Here is a 20604-nt window from a genome sequence, read left to right on the forward strand (position 1 = left end):
TAAAAGATGCTATGTATCTTATTATTGACCTCACTAATCACCACTAAATCATGAGAAAGTTGAATTTCCTCATAGTGTTAGAGAGTATTGTCATTTTAATTCCACGAATACTGAGAGCAACAAAAATAAAGATCTAGCTATAAACTGAGATACTTTAAGAAATTACTACCTTCTTCATCAATATCATTCCTAGTACTGAGTATTCATTTCTTTTCTGAAATCATACTATGTGAAGGCTTTTATGGAAAATTAAGCATCTGTGAGTTATTCATCAACAAGTACGTTTTAACTGTTCACCTTTATGTTAAGTACTGTATTATTTCTGTGGTGGTTTTAAAGATATGAAAAAATAATTACCCTCAAAAATATATAATTTAGTAGAAATATAAATAAGACACACATATATCAATAGCAATGCTATAAAGCAGGGGTTGGCAAATTATGGCTACAGGTCAAATCCAGTCCACTGAATGGTTTTGTATAGCCCTACAGACTAAGAATGATTTTTATATTTTTAAGTAGTTAAAAAAATCAAAAGAATAACATTTCACTTGAAATATTACATGAAATTCAAATTTCAGCATCCATAAATAAAATGTTATTGGAAGACAGCCATGCCCATTCATTTGCAACTTCACTTATTGTCTATGGCTCTTTTTGCACTACAACAGCGGGGTTCAGTAATTGCAACAGAGACCGTATGGCCCACAAGGCCTAAAACAAAACTACTGGGCCCTTCGCAGAAAATGTTTGTCAACCCCTGGTATACAGCATATAGCATATAAGATTAAGTGCTTCAAGAACAGAGCTGAACAGATTACTTCAAGTTTTGGATCAGGGAATTGTATTTAGGAGGAGATATATGATGTGGGCCTTAAAGAACAAATAGGAGTTGAATTAATAGAGGGAATCAGTATTATAATAGAAAAAGGGATCCAAGAAAAGCCCAGAAACAGGATACTTTAGCAATAAGGCAAAAAGAAAATCATCAAGATGTAAAAGATGATTGGATATTAGAGAAAAGAAGAAGGAAAGCAAGGATGTTTTAAATTTTGAGTCAAAAGAATTATGGTACCGTTAATAAAAATAATCAGACAGAGATAGCTTCCAGAAGAGAATCGGGGATAAATACATGGAAATTGAGAAGGCAGCCAAAAGAACATGCTTACTAGGCTACTAAAAATATATGTCTGCACCTCGGAAAGAAGGTTATGACTAAAAATAAAAAGTTGCGAAACAATCCACATAAAGATAAAAGCAGTAACATTTTCATTGAATGTAACTCTGAGAAACACATATAAGGTTATTTATGGAGAGTATAGTGTAGAAAAAGAGGGTCAAGAGTGAAACTGTAGTGTTTTGTATGGAATATCTATTCTCAAAAAAAAAAGGAAGGAAGGAAAGAAAGAAAGAAAGAAAGAAAGAAAGAAAGAAAGAAAGAATTAGAATAATTGCTACAGAAAAATAAACTGTCCAAAGAGATGGGAGGAAAGTGAGAGCGGGTCACAAAGGGTGAGAAACAATAAAGTTTTAAAGAGCGCAAGGAAAAACCATGCTACACAACAACACTGAAGAGAAGTTTTTGTTTTGTTTTTTAAGTATAGGAGACTTAAGTTTCTTTTTGACAGTAACAGATGGAGCCAGGGAAGTGGGGACTGATGGTACAAGAGAAGGGTTAACTGATGGAGTCGCACTCTGGAAGAGGAAGAATGAGACTGGTAGAAAGCAGAGATGAAAGACTCACACTGAGCCAGGTTCGGGCTCTGACTGCCCTTGAACCAGAAGGAAAGGCAGATCCATGCAGAGATAATCAGAGGTGAAGAGTAGACAAGTGGATGGTTCTCAAGTTGGATGGTCTCAAACCACTTAATAAAGTAGGAACGCTAAGAGTAAGGCAAAAAAAAAAAAATAAGTAGGAGCTAGAGAAAGAAGAAGAAAGGCTTAAAATATCTCCTGCCAAATGACAGAGGGTAAAAAAAGTGATGACAAGAAGATTACCAAAGAATGGTGGGGCCAAAAAGAAAATAAAGTAAAATGAATTACTGCAGTCCCATCATACAGATAAAATAACGTCAATTTGTGATAGTCCTGATCGGTACAATTTTGTGATTTTTCTCCAATAGCATTCAGTAATCAAAACAAAAACAAAAAAGAGAAGAGAAGAGAAGAGAAGAGAAGAGAAGAGAAGAGAAGAGAAAGAAAAGAAAAGAAAAGAAAAGAAAAGAAAGCAGAGATTAAAAGTTATCCAAAGTTAAGAATTTCTCAAAGAAGTAAAATGGAAGGGCACTAAATCAAAGTATTATTAGATGTTGAGAATACCACCAATTTAACTAATGGTTATAAGCTTAGTAAAGAGTTAAGTAAAACTACAAAGTGTCAAGGGGAAAATAACAGGGAAAGTCCAAAGGACCAGAGGCTACAATGATAATCAATAACAATATAATAAAAATGAAAGGGTCAGAGAATTTGATATGAAAGACCTTTTGTATATAAAGTCTAAATTTGATGTCTATAGAGAATATGCATCTACAGGCAGAAAATTATAACTCTGATGTCAGCTGTCTTGAATTTGCACATTCAGTGCAGCAAAGCATTTGGTAAACACACTAACGTGAGTGCTTAAAATGCCACTGAGAAGGGAGTAACTTCGAAAGAAATATTTGAATTCAGTACCTGTTATGATATACTACGGCTGTATAGGCTTCCTTTGAAAATTCTGAACAGCTAGATTTACCAAAGATTACCTGTAACAAATAACAGCACGTTGAAACTTTGTTGTAATAAATGCTGGATGTTCATATCTATGTAAGAATTTGTCTGATTTAATAACTACTGGAGAACAATGGGCAAAATCAGCCCAATGAAGAACAATGTGCCTACTGACGTTCATTAATAAATTCAATTGCTTAGCCGTAAATTTCTTTTCAACTATAGAACCATCTGACATTCAAACATTCAAAAAATTTCTACCCATTATATTTCCTTTTTCTTAAAGAAGGTGAAGAATTCATTTTAAAATCTGGGTGTAGCATATCATTTGGAATTTATATAAGAAATATGGTCTTAGAATAGTAGCATGTATCTACTATAAAATTGGTGGCTTTTCCACTAAAACAGTAATCATTCTGTAAGCCAAATATAAATTTATAAATGATATTTTAAAATCCTATTTTAGGTGAAGCTATGTATCCTTTGCTTCCAGTACCCCTTACAAGCTACCCTATTAAGAAGGAGGAGCGCCATTCTTATGTTCTTATATATATGTCTTAAAAATAAAAAATCCACCACATTAAAACAAATACTACTTTTGGAGAAGGTTTAAAGGTAAAGTAATTCAGTCTTGTATATCTGCCTCTGGCGTTCTAATAGCAATACTACGGTTAATTAGGGCAGCTGATAAGATACATGGCTTATCATTCCTATGTGAGACAGATTTGCAACGCTACCTACCCATAAATTAGCCTCTTATGTCTGGCCAGCCATCTCTACACATGCAGAAATAAGTACATGGACATATCATCGCACTTACATCAATACAACTGGTAAAATAACTCAAATTTTACATCTTATACAGAAGGATTAATTGGAACCATCCGCAAATAAAAAGAACTTTTTAACAGATTATTTGTGTTTCTTTTTGTGACACAAAAGATCCTTTTATTCACACAGATCCTTTCATTTTAAGGCTGTGTAAAAGTGTAATGACTATGACTCTCCTAGAGAAGTCTAATTTCACCAATTTCCAAGAATACGTTGCCATGTTTTTATAAAATGTTGTTCCAATGCCAGAATTTGAATTTTATGATTTTATCACACCAACATTATATGATCCAAAAATTATCTTAGGATCCATTTGAGTAGTCCTTATTTTTTTACAGAATTAAGCAAAGACAATGTGTCTATGTTTCTATACTTGCAACCAGTCATAGGATAAAGATAAAAGCATTATATTTGCATATGACTAATAATACACAAGTGAAAGGAACACAGTATCCTCTCCATCCCCCACCCCGGCCACTGAGAAGATCCCATTTTTCACAAAGTAACTCATTTACTTTCATAACATGAATGACATAAAGTAGAAAGTGTTCCTTTTCTGACCTTGTGACATGTATATTTAACGATTCATCAACATGGACTGTGCATCAATTCTGTGACAGGCACTTTGGCAGGCATCAAGATATAGATATGAGTAAGACACGGTCCCTGCCCTCAAGGAGCTCACAATCTGGTAGACAAGATAAAGAAATAAACATATAATCTTAAAGTGATAAGGCCCATAAAAGAAATGAGAAGATGCTATGGTAGCACCAAAAGAGGGAGTGGTCTAACTGTCATTGTGGCTGGATGCAGCTGGGACTCCACAGAGGCCATATATGTGCTAAGACAAGGAAGAGTTTGTTAGGCAATCAACAGAAACAGATTATCTTACATATACTACATTTGTCATAAGCTCAATTCATATGGTAATTCACATATAACAAAGCATCTATTTTCACAATCCACTACCTTTTCATCAACTGTGATAGTATATTCATTCTTTCAGCAGGAATAAAGAACTAGTAAAGAATATGAAATGCTAACTCCAAACCTCAGAAATAAATTCTACATTTATTAGCAAATACTTATTCACCATGTATTATATGCAAAGATCTGAAATAGCAGCCATAGAAGAATATAAAGATGCATAATTTGTGCTCGCTGCTGTCAAGATCTATACATGCTGATAAAACTGAGGCAATCGGAAAAGAGAAAATATACAGCTTTCCTAGTAAGTAGAAAATCAGAGGAATGTGATTTAATGACTGGCAGAGAAGGCTAAAATAAAACTGTTAACAATGCACCTATTCGTAAGCTCATTTTCATTCCATTAGGGTTCTCAGAGGTTGAACATCTATAGTGACAGGTGTCCCTCTATTCCATATGTTACTAACTTTAGTTGAGCTTAAAATCTACTTTCATGGAACTTGCATTGAGTAGTGTTCTACAAATCCTAAATGATAATTTGGGCAGTCAGGAATCTCTCCAGTCTGGCCTCAATCTACTATTTCTGACCTCTCTTACACTGCTCTGGCTCACTGGCAACTCGCCACTGTACCTCTGTGGAAGGACATTCTCCAACTTGAGTTGCTTTTCTTCCCCAGCTATCTAAGACCCAACGCCATCTACATTTTAACTATCTCTGGTTTTAGTTCAGATATACCTCCTCCAGGTGATACCTACCTATTACCTCAGCAAGACATTCTCTCCTACCTCTGTACACTTCTGCCTTTGAATCCCCTACAGCCGTCTTCTAATACTTAGCATATACCTTGGTTCTCAATATTAGCTGCAAAATGTAATCCCCTTAGGGAGATTTAAAAATACTGATATATGACTAGTTCCCACCCCCAGACACTATAATTTAATTGGAGTAAAATTCAGTCTGAGCACTGGTATTTTTAAAAGCTCCCTAGGTAAGTGTAATATGCACTATTACCAGAGTTTCTTAACAAAGATGGGAAGAATCATACATATTAGAATCACCTGGGGAGCATTTCAACCTATACCACAACCTCATATACTACCCATCACTTTCTACTTCCTTTGGCCTCTCATTCTCAAGGAGAAGAATCAGAATCACAGATGACAAGAGCAGAAAAAACATATCTGCACTTTGTTAGAGTTACCTAGGTGATTCTGTTCTGATCCTTTCTTGAAAGTCACTATTTTAGAATTTTATGTGTTTATCCCATATCCTTTAGATTACAAGTCTTATTCATCTTTGTATCTCTGGGAGGGACTAGTATGTACTAAGTCCTCAATATTTAAGACTTCAATACGGAAGTGTTGAATCACTATATTGTCCACAGGAAACTAATATGAACTAATATGACACTATATATTAACTAACTAGAATTTAAATAAAAACGGGAAAAAAAAGACTTCACGGAAACTCATACTATCTGTTACAGGAAGTAATGCAGTTAGAAATTTGGTTTACAAGATCATTAATTTCCAGTTTAGAGCTGCCAATCAAGTAAAACAAAAACAAAAACAATGTCTATTTGAACCATACATGAAAAAGAGGAAAAGTAAAGAACACTTCTTACCGGCATAGCATTGCTTGGATCCTCCCCATACATGAACTGTACTTTCACTGTTATATTTCTTGCAGAACCCTGACGATTGGCAAAGTTGAGACTCTGAGGGTATATGTAGAGAAGATTTCTGTAAAGGCAATAGTATGCACGATAGTAAATATATATCTAAAAACACTATGTATCACTGCAGGCCACAAAAGAAAGAGATGGAACAAATACTTCATTATTAATATATGCTAGCCACCATATATTTTCACATACAATGTTTCATTTAATTCTTACGGCAATCATTCAAATAGATAGCAATCAAATATACCCCAGTTTTGCAGATGAATTGAGGCCCAGAAAACTTAAGTGAGGTTCACACACAACTAAGTAAGCAGCAAAGCTGAAATCAGAATATAGGTCAGACTTCAAAACACATGTTCTTTCCTCTGCAAGAGACTTCTGGGAAATGAATGAGTAAGGACTGAATCATTATTAAGAAGTTAATAATGTATTATGTTAGCTCCTGCAAGCAGATATAAAAAGGATAACATTTATAGGCAAGACTTCTGTATATATATGATCAAGGACATAAGAGATATAACATTCCACATTATTTGTTCAAAAACATGTATGGACAATATGCTAGGTGTAACAGTTGCTATGAAATAATCACATATTACTCTGTATTTATTTTACTTCATGCCCAGTCCCTGCTTCTGCCACACAGAAGATAAATAATTCAAGAAAAGACACCAAAAGAGAGGGCTAAACAAATAAAAAGAAATAGAACAAGATTTACTTTACCTGAAGACTAGTACTGAGATATGATGAACAAGACTTCAAGTATAATAAAGTCCTGCTAATCAACTGCTGAAGCAATGAAAACACGTCAAAATTTTCCGGAATGTGGTAGGGCAATATAGAAATTCTAAATGAACACAACCTTTGACCTAACAAACCTGTCTCTAGTCTAAGGACAGAATTACACACATGTATAAATGGATGTGTTAAAAAAATTCACTACAACATTTTTTGTAGTAGAGAATAATTACAAATAATTATAAAGAAATATAATATGCATCAGTACTGTTCTAGTTAATTATATTAATATATATTAATAAGAGGGAATCCGATGGAGTCTCTAAAATGACAATGTGCAGCAACATTTATTGATGTAGAAAGAGATACCCAGCATGTTGGATAAAGAAAAAACGCAGGTTCCATAGCAGGATGTATAGTGGCATATCCTACTTACGGAAAATTGTGAAGAAATAATAGCTGAAAATTCCCCTAACCTTGGGAAGGAAATAGACATCCAGATCCAGGAAGCCCAGAGAGTTCCAAAAAAAGATGAACCCCAAAAGACTCACACCAAGACACATTATAATTAAAATGTTAAAAGTTAAAAAGGAGAGAATCCTGAAAGTAGGAGAAGAAAAACAATTTGTTACACACAAGAGAACCCAAATAAGACTATCAGCATATTGTTCAGCAGAAACTTTGCAAGCCCAGAAACTTTGCAAGCCAGAAGGGAATGGCATGATATATTCAAAGTGCTGAAAGAAAACACCTCCATCCAAGGACACTCTAGCCAGTAAAGTTATCATTCAGAAGCAAAGTAGAGACAGTCTTCCAGACAAGAAAAAGCTAAAGGAGCTTATCACCACTAAACTGGCCTTCCAAGAAATAGTAAAGAATCTCTTTAAGCTGAAAAGAAAAAGTACTAATTATTAACAAGAAAACATGAAAGAATAAATCTCACTGGAAAGGTAAATATATAGTAAAGGTAGCAGATTAATCACTTATAAAGCTAGTATGAAGGTTAAAAGACAAAAGCAGTAAAAATAATTACAATACTTAATTAAGGAATACACAAGATAAAAAGACATAAAATATGACATCAAAAATATAAAACATGGGAGAAGGGAGTAAAAATGAAGAACTTTAAAACTGTATCAAACTTAAGTTGTTATTGACTTAAAATACACTGTTCTAGATACAAGTTGTTATGTGCAAGCATCATGGTAACCACAAAGCAAAAACCTATTGTGAATACACAAAAGGTAAAGAAACCTAAGCATACCATTAAAGAAATTCATCAAACCACAAAGGAAGAAAGCAAGAAAGGGAGAGTGACAAACTACAAAACAACTGGAAAACAATAAAATGGCAATAAGTACATACTTATCAATACTTACTTTAAATGTAAATGGACTAAATTTTCCAGTCAAAAGACAGAGTGGCTGAATGGGTTAAAAACAAAAACAAGACACATCTACATGCTGCCTAAAGAGGCTCACTTCAGGTGTAAGGACACACACAAACTGAAAGTAAAAAAAGGGAAAAAGAGATTTCATGAAAATGAAACCAAAAGAAAGTTATATCAACAAAATGGACTCTGAAATAAAAACTATAATAAAAGACAAAGAAGGTCATTACATTGACACAGGGGGGTCAGTCCAGCAAGAGGAAAGTTGGTGGGGTGAGGGGAAAGAAAGGAGGGAGGAGAGAATAGATAAAAAGATACTTCTGGTTAACAGTGAAGGCTCTAGTTTCTTTTTTATACTTTTCTATTTTGTTTGAACTGGTGAGAACACATGACTTTTATAATTAGAAAAAACAATTTCCATGGGGGGAGAATAAGTGTATGTAACAAAAAGCCTACAATCTCAAAGTCACTAAAAACATGGAGAAGAGTCAGTTATTCTCTGAACAGTCAAAAGTATAAAAGACAAATGTGGAAATGTTACGATGATTTGTCAGTTTCTTAATCAAAAGAATTAAAGATCAAAGATGACTGACGATTACTAACCACTGAAGTCACCAAATAAAATCTGCACAGGAAATATTTATTGATTCTGCACACAACATCAGTACCAAGTTACATGCAAGGGAAATAAAGGAAAATTAAGAGTCCATTCCCTGGTCTTGAGGAACATATAATCTAATGGCACAGAAATGCCTATAAACAGACCACTTCACAATAATGTTGTGTTGTGAGAAAAGTTATGCAGAAGTTATGAGAGGAAGAGATACTTGGTTGACTGTGGGGAAGTCTTTCCATCTTCTACCTTCACAATATAGTTGTTGAAGAAATGGGATTATTTTTGTGTAAATTTTTCTTGAGGCTATAATTTGTTTGTATCCCTGTAGTGACATTTAACATATTCTTGTTTTCTATAAATTCAGAGTTGGATCAAGAGCCTTGGTTATATTTAGGCCTGAGGTTTTTTTTGGTAAGATCATTCCATAAATAGTACCGTGTCCTATCAGGAGGAAAATATCTCTTTTTGTGCAGTTAGATGGTGATCAATGCCTAAATCCATTAGCTCCATTAAGGGCTGCCAAAAGATAATACCCTCTCAGTCTTTATTTAATAGCTGGAATATCTCTATGAAGAGCAATTATCCTCATCTATTATTTGCTTAGCCAGTGAACCATTATGTATTATAGAGAGGAATAAATGCTGGACTCTTTTCCATTATTTTCCAGTTTTCAAAATAAGCAGTAGGTGCATTACAATCCTCTAAGAGAAATTAATTTTTTTTTTTTTTAGCATCACTTATAAACTCAGGGACCAAATATATGAATGGGTTTCAGTACACTGCAGGTATTATCTTTATTGATGTTCAAATTGTTCTATATTTAACAAAGGAAAAAGCCAACTCAAACTGGCTCCTGCATCCTTGTGAATCAGTCATAGTAGTCCTTGATGACTTCTTGCTATCTGTTATAGCAAGATGTTCCAAGGTCTTCTATCATTTCTCCTCAGACCCAGAATCAACCACTTCTCCAAGGAGCTTTGGTTCTCTGCATGAGAAATGTTTTTCCAAGCCACAGTCTGGGCATTCATTGTGAGTTAGTCATTGTTTCTAGGCCATTTAAGTAGAAAGGGTGAGGGGGAAATGCTTTTAACGTGAAATACATTGAGTTCATACTGATACTTCAAATTCCAATTTAAGACTATTTATTTAATTTTATTATAAGATTTTATTTAATCTTTTATCTTGTATCTACATATCATCTTCAAACACTGAGAATCATTTTGGAGGACATCAAGTATGAAAGAATTAGAATATCACTTAATTATTTATGCAGATTATTCAAAAACTGGAGTCTTAAGGAACTCCAGTTTTCTATGGCTATCCAGAAGAGGATAAGCCTACCAAGACCGAGAAGGCACCTACCAGAAGAGGATAAGCCTACCAAGACCGAGAAGGCACCTACAGAGAAGTAGGGAAAAAAACCATGAGAGTGCAATGACATGGAAGCCAAGGGAAAACAGCATTAAGAAGAATTAAACAGTTAAGTGTCAACACTACTCAGGGGCCAAATGAGTTAAGAATCAAAAAAGGTCAACTAGACTAGCAACATGAAAGTCACTGATAATATCAGGCTGGAAACAGATAAAAGTAGGTTCAAGAGCAAGTTGTTAAGAAAATGAAATAAGTGAAACTCTGAAAAGTGTAGCTGTAAAAGAGAGAAAGATCATGCAATAGTTGAAGACAGAATAGGAGCATTTTGTAAGCTTTTTAAGATTGGAAAGGTTTGAGAAAAAAAGAGACTGAATCTACCAGGAAGAAAATGGGAAAACTGGAGAAAAGATAGGTGGGTGATTGCGAACGGGGGTGGAGATAAAAAAGGCCATGCGGGCACGGAGGGGGAGGGACCCCCTTCTGAGAAGAAACAAAGGGAAGAGAAAGAGCAGCTAGGGAAGTGTAGGGCCATATCTGGACAGGAGAAAGACCTGGGACTGAGACTGAGAGGGATCCTATCTCCAACTGCAGAGCTTTCTTCGCACTGGGACCGGCTCCCAGTTCACGCACCTGGGGAGGAGGGAAGCCAGCCCTGGGTGTGGTGGTAAGTCAGGGGCACAGTCTGCAGTTGGAGAAAGTGGTTCCCTGCCTAGAGGGCTGCGCAATAGTACAAAGCCTGCTTGCGTCCGTCACCCCCCGTCCCCCCACCCCCAGCTCAGTGGCTGGGCCGAGGGCGCAGTCTGCAGTAGGAGAAGGCAGCCCTCTCCCTGGAGTGCTGTAGGAAAAGACAAAGCCCTGCCTGCATCCACCACCCTGGGGGCTACGTGGTGAGGTCGGCGGAACAGTCTACGGTAGGACAAAGTTGCCCCCTCCCTGGAGCGCTGTGGAAAAAGACAAAGCCTGCGTCGGCCACCCCCGGGGATCGGCGGCGAGGTCGACTGCACAGTCCGCAGAAAGCGGTCCTCCCTGAAGTGCAGCGGCACAGACAAAGCCAGCCAGGGCCACGTATCCGGCCGCGCTGAGAGGAGCTTCCCCAGTGCCAGAGCGCCTGGAGCAGGACTTTGAATCCTAGACAAGCACGGTGTCAGGGGAGGGGGAGGAGACAGACGGACCACCCCGTCTGCGCCTGCAGCACAGTGAGGATGACTCAGAGTCCACCCGGTCCGCTCCGTGGAAAAGAGACTGCGGGGTCACCATTCCCCTACCACCAACCACCACCACCAAGGTGGGGCTTCAGGGATCACTCCCCGGGCCCATAGTGGAGGTGGGTCCAGACTACACCAAACCACGGCCCTTCGCACTGGGTAACTGCCTATGTACCGGAGCGGGGCAGACCCTGAGGACAGCTCCTCCAGACAAGTGCAGCAGCATTGCCTGGATGAACTCTAGGTCAATTCTGGAAATATAGATATATTCTCCCCCCAACTCCCATTTCTCCTCCTTATCTCTTCCCTCCCCTAGGCTGGTTACTCTGGTTATTGGTCTGTCTAAACAGACATATTTAATCCATTGTCTTGATACATATTCTACATCTCCTTCTTTACACTCCTTTCTCTCTCTCTGGAACAATTAAGCCATATAGTTTCTATGTCTGGGTAACTTTATCCTCCTTTCGTTTTTCCCGCCTCCGTCTTTATTTTCTGTTCTCTCTATGGATTGAGTCTTTTAGTCTCTCTGCCTAGTCAATGTTTATTTTTCTCCCTCCTCCCCGCCCCCCACCCCGCTCCTGTCATTTCTCTCTTTGTATATACTCTTCAAACAGCACCGCCTCCACCCTCTTCTTTACTTGTAATCGGTGTTTTGGGGTTTTTTGTTTTTACCCTTTAGTTTTCTGTTTTTGTTCATTTGTTTGTGTTATTTGTGTGTTTGCATGTTTTTGTCTCCTGTTTGTCTGTTTTCCTTTACAGGGCTACTCCAAGGAACAAATCAAAGCACACCTGGTAGAGGGTCCAAAATATCACTACGAGTAGGGTAATAAAATAACCAAAGTCACAACAACAGAGAACAAGTAACAATCTCCGAAAAAACACCTCCTGAAGGGCCAGGCCCTGAACAGTGTATGACCCTCCTTTAACAGAGCAGTGCTCACAGGTGCAGAGCACACAACAAACTTTCAAAATGCATAAGGGACAGAAAACTAGCCAAAATGATGAAACGGAAGCATTCTCCTCAAAAGAAATTCCAGGAAGTAGCAACAGCTAACAAATTGATCAAAACCGATTTAAGCAATATAACTGAACAAGAATTTATAATGATAGTCATGAAATTAATTGCTGAGCTTGAAAAAAGCATAGAGAATAGGAGAGAATCTATTGCTACAGAGGTCAAGGGACTAAAAAATAGTCATGATGAATTTAAAAATGCTATAAATGAGGTGCAAAATAAAATGGAGGTGGACATAGCACGGATTGAAGAGGCAGAGGAGAGAATAGGTGAATTAGAAGATAAAATTATGGAAAAAGAGGAAGCTGAGAAAAAGATTTAAAAAAATCCAGGAGTACGAGGGGAGAATTAGAGAACTAAGTGATGCAATCAACTGGAACAATATCCGTATCACAGGAATTCCAGAAGAAGAGAGAAAGGGGCTGAAGGTGTACTTGAACAAATCATAGCTGAGAACTGCCCCGATCTGGAGAAGGAAACAGGCATTGAAATCCAACAGGCACAGAGAACTCCCTTCAGACATAACTTGAATTGATCTTCTGCACGACATGTCATAGTGAAACTGGCAAAATACAAGGATAAAGAGAAAATTCTGAAAGAAGCTAGGGATAAACATGCTCTAACATATAAAGGGAGACCGATAAGACTAGTGACGGACCTATCTACTGAAACTTGGCAGGCCAGAAAGGAATGGCAAGAAATCTTCAATGTGATGAACAGGAAAAATATGCAGCCAAGAACCCTTTATCCAGAAAGTATGTCATTCAGAATAGAAGGAGACATAAAGGTTTTCCCAAACAAACAAAAACTGAAGGAATTAATCACCACTAAACCACCCCACAAGAGATCCTAAGGAGGATTCTTTGAGTGAAATGTTGCAAGGACCACAAAGTACCAGAGACATCACTACAAGCATGAAACCTACAGATATCACAATGACTCTAAACCTGTATCTTCAATAATAACACTGAATGTAAATGGACTAAATGCTCCAATCAAAAGACACAGGGTATCGGAATGGATTAAAAAACAAGACCCATCTATTTGCTATCTACAAGAGACTCATTTTAGACCTGATGACACCTTCAGATTGAAAGTAAGGGGATGGAGAACTATCTATCATGCTACTGGAAGTCAAAAGAAAGCTGGAGTAGCCACACTTATATCAGACAAACTAGACTTTAAATTAAAGGCCGTAACAAGAGATGAAGAAGGGCATTATATAATAATTATTGGGTCTATCCATCAGGAAGAGCTAACAATTATAAATGTCTATGCACTGAATACAGGAGCCCCCAAATATATAAAACAATTAATCACACACAGAAGCAACCTTATTGATAAGAAGGTGGTAATTACAGGGCACTTTAATACTCCACTTACAGCAATGGAAAGGTCATCTAGACAGAGAATCAATAAAGAAACAAGGGCCCTGAATGATACGTTGGACCAGATGGACTTGACAGATATATTTAGAACTCTGCATCCCAAAGCAACAGAATATACTTTCTTCTCGAGTGCACATGGAACATTCTCCAAGATAGATCACATATTGGGTCACAAAACAGCCCTTAATAAGTATAAAAGAACTGAGATCATACCATGCACACTTTCAGATCACAATGCTATGAAACTTGAAATCAACCACAGGAAAAAGTCTGAAAAATATCCAAAAGCATGGAGGTTAAAGAACATCCTACTGAAGAATGAATGGGTCAACCAGGCAATTAGAGAAGAAATTAAAAAATATATGGAAACAAATGAAAATGAAAATACAACAATCCAAATGTTTTGGGATACAGTGAAGGCAGTCCTGAGAGAAAAATACATTGCAATCCAGGCCTATCTCAAGAAACAAGAAAAATCCCAAATACAAAATCTAATAGCACACCTAAAGGAACTAGAAGCAGAACAGCAAAGACACCCCAAACCCAGCAGAAGAAGAGAAATAATAAAGATCGGAGCAAAAATAACAATATAGAATCCAAAAAAACAGTAGACCAAAGCAATGAAACCAAGAGTTGGTTTTTCGAAAAAATAAACAAAATTGATAAACCCATGGCCAGGCTTCTCAGAAAAGAGAGAGGGCCCAATGTTTATAGCAGCACTTTTAACAACAGCCAAATTATGGAAAGAGACTAAATGTTAATCAACTGACAAATGGATAAAGAAGATGTGGTTTATATATACAATGGAATACTATTTGGCAATGAGAAAGAATGAAATCTGGCCATTTGTAGCAACGTGGATAGAACTGGAGAGCGTTATGCTAAGTGAGGTAAGTCAGGCAGAGAAAGACAGATACCATATGTTTTCACTCTTATGTGGATCCTGAGAAACTTAACAGAAGACCATGGGGGAGGAGAAGCGGGGGAAAAAAGTTACAGAGAAGGAAGGAGGCAAACCATAAGAGACTCTTAAATACTGAGAATAAACTGAGGGCTGATAGGGGGTGGTGAGGAGGGGAAAGTGGATGATGGGCATTGAGGAGGGCACCTGTTGGCATGAGCACTGGGTGTTGTATGGAAACCAATTTGTCAATAAATTATATTTAATATTAAAAAATTTTTTTAATTAAAAAAAAGATTGGAAAGGTTTGAGTTTGATTAAATACTAATGAGAAGAATCCAGATGAGACAGAGTCTGCATACATTAGAACAAAAAAGTAAAGATTCCTGAAATGATAGGAGAGAACAGGATTCAAAGCACGTAACAGATTGCCCTTAATTATGCTTGTAATTCCTCATTGTAGCAAACATTTGCTGAGTATGCAGTGTGCTAGATACTAAGAATATAGAGATAAAAGACAAAGTTACTGACATCACAGAACTGCAGTCTAGAGGGAGAATCGGACAAGCAAATAATTATAATGTAGTGTAAGTGCTATGAACATAGAATATCACTGAAGCCCACAAGAGGACCTGAGACTAAGGAATCTGCCAACAAGTTTCAATGAAAAATTTGTAAGTAGGATAAACAAGCAGAACACACAGAAAAGCAAAACACACTATGCTTCCCCCCACCCCTCAGAATCTCTACATTATCATTACTACTGTTTTAGCTTTGTGGACATGGACATGATTGGCCTTTTCCCATCTTTAAAGTCTCAGAAAACCTCACCTTTACCCTCCCCTGCCATCACATCACTTTGTTATTCTATTTACAACTCTTAAACAATCTGCTTAAAACAATCCTAAAATATCTTATACATTTATGTATTATTTCTTGTTTATATATCTCCTTTAATAGAGTCCAAACTCCATGAGAGCAAGAACTGTATCTATCTGGTTAACTGCTATATTCCCAGTGCCTAAAACAGTGCCTCATATTGAACGAACGAATGAATGAATGAATGATACAGAATGCACATACTTAGTTACTTAATACTTCAGGGAGTTTGGATTCCAGATTAAATGGAAATTAATTAAACATAACCTATAAGCTATGTTTGATTTCCAATAAAAGACAAACAGTTTTAAATTGAACTTGTTTCCAAAGATAAAAAGCATACAACTGAATCCAGATTCTTTTCCATTTGACTACTAATTCCACTAACAAGTTCCCACATATAACTAGTAAGTCTTTACCTTGCACTTATAATACTTCTTCAGAAGAATTTCAAATCAGCAGTGAGAAGGCAGACTAATGAAAAGTGTTGAGATAGCACCTAGCCATTTAGGGAAAAAAGATGAATTCATATTTCACTCCTCCTCAAAATAAATTCTAGAATAATCAAAGGTTTAAATAATAAAAATAAAGCCAACAAGTACTAGAAAAGCTTTAAAGAGACCACATTTTATAGGTGAGAAGGTATTTCTGAGCATGAGCCACAAACATAAAAGACAAATTTTAAAGCCTTTGCAGAAAAGGTGGTATCAATACCCACAGGTGGAAGACAAATGACAAACTGGAAAAACACTATTCACTACACATAAAATAAGGACTATCCAAAATATGTAAACAATTCCTACAATCAGTCAGAAAGAGACAAACAAAAAAGGGGGGGAGGAATATGGGAAGAGGGGACTTCTATAATACTCAGGTAATTCACAAAAAGAGCAAAATAGATGGCCAGCAAAATACACCAGATGTTTTTTACCTATTAGATTTACTGATATCTTTTGTTTTTCTCATTCAAAGCATTGGTAAAAATTCATGGGAAAAGCGCAACTCTCATTACTCTTGGCAGAGATGTAAATTGGCGCAACTCTTTTGAAGGATCATCTGACATGAGAAATCATAATGTGAAATTCAACACCACGACCTTGTTGTTTAAAAACATTTATACACACACGGGAAGACATTTCTGTGAGTATTGTTTGCAATTAGAAAACTGGAAACAACTTAAATGATCATTAACAGGGGAAGACTTAAATTATGGTACATCCATATAAATAAATGATTATGCAACCATTAAAAAGGATACATCAATCTACAGGCACTCAGGAAAATAAATTTTAAAATATGAAGGTCTTGAACCAATTTTTTTTTTTTAATATTTATTTTCGTGGGAGAGAGATTGAGCAAGGGAGGGAAGAGAGAGAGAGAGAGAGACAGAGGATCCAAAGTGGGCTCTGAGCTGTCAGTGCAGATCCCAATACAGGGCTTTAACTCAAGAACTGTGAGAACATGACCTGAGCTGAAGTTGGGACGCTTAACCCAGTGAGCCGTCCAGGCACCCCTATATATGGCATGGATTATATATAACACAACCCCATTTGTGTTAAAAAAAAAAATTATATATAGCTACTCATCTAAGGGATCTAGTATGACAGAGCCCAAAATGTTAATAGTGAAGAGTCAGGATTTTTATTTTTTACAAGTTTCAGAAATACCTGGATTTCCACAATAGGTACTTTCACATAAAAATTTAACATTTATCAATAATGAACATGGAAGAAAAAAAGTAAGATAAATGAAATTTCTTTAAAGGTCACTCATCTTCTGGATCTGCACCGTCCAATAAAATAGTCTAACGAGACTACTAAGCACTTGATGTGTGCCTATTCTAACTGAAATATGCTCAAAGTACATAAACATACCAGATTTGGAAGACTTATTACGAAAAAAGAATATAAAATATCTAATTAATGTTTTTATATGGATCACATATTGAAATAATTTTTGATATACTGGATTAAATACACTATTAAAATGAATTTCACTTGTTTCTGTTCACTTCTTTTATGTATATAACTCATACTATATTTCCATTGAATAGTGCCTGTTCTGGACAAAGAGAGGAAAGGGATTATTAATGTATTAATCTGGCAGTATTCTTCACCTTGGCTAATATAAATATTTCTATTTATAAATGTGTTTCTCTCAAGCTATTACTTTCAGAATCTTCCTACCAAACATTAATTCAAAAACAAATGATCACATTTTGTAAAGGAAGAAATTAAAAGGATTACATTCAGAAGATCCCAATGCCTTGTGTTTTATTTGGAAGTCACATCTCTGGAAGATTGCACAACCGGGGGAGGATAAAGGACTTTGCTTTGCTTGAAGCTTAAACAAGACTTCTAAATGTCCTAAAATGCCATATAGCTAAAGTTTTGTATATTAGTTCTTAGAAACTAGAAATCCTTAGATTAGAGTCTGATTTTTAGTTTCTTACTTGGCAGAAATCATTTTAACTTTCATAACATTACTGGTTATATTTGATTAGGGTTCTATTTAAATAGGCACAAATTCAAGCAAAGATTAGATTCTGCCTTTGACAATGTGTACTCAGACAGGAGGTGGATGAAAAGGTAGATGTAAAATGTGTACTCAGACTGAAGGCATGAAAAGGCCAATGGAAAATCACTTATAAAATTGCTATTTCCGTTACACTTCCCATGCTGACACTCTTCCACAGCTCATAAATAGGCAAATTATTTACTTTATGTATATTCAATAATATGTCAAACTACTATAAGAAAAGAAAATTATCCTGATATTTCTACCCAGGGACGGTATACTATAAACCAAGAATATGTGATGACTGCCTTTAATCAGCTGTGTTACATGTAAAGGAATTATATAAATTGTGCAAAAAGTGTTAATATTCTAATACAGTAACCAAAATGGAAGGAAATTCCTTCCCACGGTAAGAGTGTCCAGCTACTTTCATGTACTAGAAGAGACAAACTCAAAAATCTTTTCGAATTCTTTTCTCTAAAAAGTACCTCCTATGTCAAAAATGGTTGAGCATCTACTATATGCAAATGTTGTACTTGGAAACTCCCATGTTAAGGCCTTATCATTCTCTTTTTCATCCCATATATTTATATTGTTTCTCAAATATGTAAGGCATTGTACTAAATAAAGTACTATAAGGGATACAAATTAAAAAACGATACAGATCTTGCCCATAAACAGCTTACAGTGCAAAAGAAATGAGAAGCTGGCCCATCTCAATTTCCCAACTAGAAGGTGGATGAAACATCAGGGTCGATAGTGTTAAGCCAGAAAAGTAGACAGTTTAGTTAAGAGGAGTTTCGAAATATGCCCTTCATGACCAATGATCACAACACTAACTTTTTCCTTTAAAAAGGAAAGAAAAAATTCAAATTTCTCCAGTAGTTCTATATGCACTTTCATAATTCCATAACATTTAACAGTGGTGAAGGGAAGATGAAAATGAAGACTTAAGAAATTTTTTTTGTTGTTCTTCTTTATTAGCAGAAGTATTTGCATATTTTTATTTACTTGGATTCCTTATTTCTCTTACAAATAGAAATATTCAGGGGCGCATGGGTGGCTCCGTCAATTGAGCGTCCAACTCTTGATTTTGGCTCTGGTCATATCATGGTTCGTGGGCTAGAGCCCTGTGTCAGGCTCTGCACTGAGAGTACTAAGCCTCCTTGGGATTCTCTCTCCCTCTGTCTCTCTGACTCTCCCCCATTTGCATGTGTTCTCTCTCGTTCTCTCTCAAAATAAATAAACTTAATAAAAAATGTATATGGTTCTGTATTAGACACTTAAACTATACAAAGGCTCAACAAAAGATGTAATTCCTTGTACCTACCAAGGGACTAAATGCAGAGAACATAGATTCTAGCAAAATTTTTCAACTCATGTCATCTTAACATGAGATTAAACAATATTCACCAATAAAACATTACTGTATGGGCATAAATGCATTGATTGTTTCTAATTACCAAAAATAACTAATATATAATATCAGGATTATTTACTATACACCAGATAATGTTCTGTGCTTTAAAATTTTTAATTCTTAATCTTTATACAATCCTGTAAGTAGGTATTATCTTCACTTGACAGCTGAGAAAATACAGGTACAGAAAAGCTAAGTAATTTGACCAACAGTCACAGAGCTGAAGAACGGCAGAGCCAGATTCCTAGTCAGCCAGCTTCTCTCCAGAATCATACTCTCAACCACTGTGGTAAACTACTTGACTGTACCTCTTAAATCTAAAAGCCCTTAATCCTAAATCGTCAAAGGAAATGGTCTTTATTTTATACCAGGAAGAGGCATTGCTAAGAATAGAAATTTGGAAATGGTTCATGTTGTAAAGTTTTACTTGACAATTTACTATTTAAACCGTGTAAGTACATTATGTTAAAACCTTTTCCTTTACAAAAAAGCTATTAACTTTATTCAAAAATTTCTCTCAGGCCTGATTACACACACATACACTGGTTCAAAGATCATTCATGTGATACAATAACTAACACTTTGAGTACTTCCTATTTGCCAGACACTGTTCTAAGTGCTCTACACCTATCATTTCTTTTAATTCTCATAACCCTATTTAAGTATGTACAATAACTATCTCAGTTTACAGATGAGAAGACTGAGGCATGGGAGGTTGCATAACTTGTCCAAGACCAGAAAGTTAGAGCTGGGTCTTGGATATGGATGACAGTATGATTCCAGAGCCCACACTCTTATTTTACTATATTCATTTGTCAAGATAATGCATTGTTTTTTAAGTTGGCTTCACACCCAGCACAGAGCCCAATAATGCAGGGCTTGAACTCACAACCCCGAGATCAAGACCTGAACTGCAATCAAGAGTCGGACGTTTAACTGACCAAGCCACCCAGGCATCCAAAATAAGGCATTTTTAAAGGATTTATTATCTTCTCAAAAAGTTCTCAAT

The 20604-nt window shown here is 36.2% G+C and overlaps 1 protein-coding gene across 8 annotated transcripts in view; it reads right to left on the minus strand.

The window, feature by feature from the left end:
* The window catches only part of DOCK7 (dedicator of cytokinesis 7), a 229138-nt gene that overhangs the window by 100511 nt on the left and 108023 nt on the right, over positions 1-20604 (minus strand). For all 8 annotated transcript variants that reach the window (XM_042951975.1, XM_042951973.1, XM_042951972.1 and 5 more), the window contains exons 15-16: positions 6093-6210; positions 2674-2744 (exon numbers count right to left, since the gene is read on the minus strand). In XM_042951975.1, the coding sequence (XP_042807909.1) occupies positions 2674-2744; positions 6093-6210 (189 nt within the window). The remainder of the gene's footprint in view (positions 1-2673; positions 2745-6092; positions 6211-20604) is intronic.

The sequence above is a fragment of the Panthera leo genome, chromosome C1 (genome assembly GCF_018350215.1).
Source record: "Panthera leo isolate Ple1 chromosome C1, P.leo_Ple1_pat1.1, whole genome shotgun sequence".
Lineage (NCBI taxonomy): Eukaryota > Metazoa > Chordata > Mammalia > Carnivora > Felidae > Panthera > Panthera leo.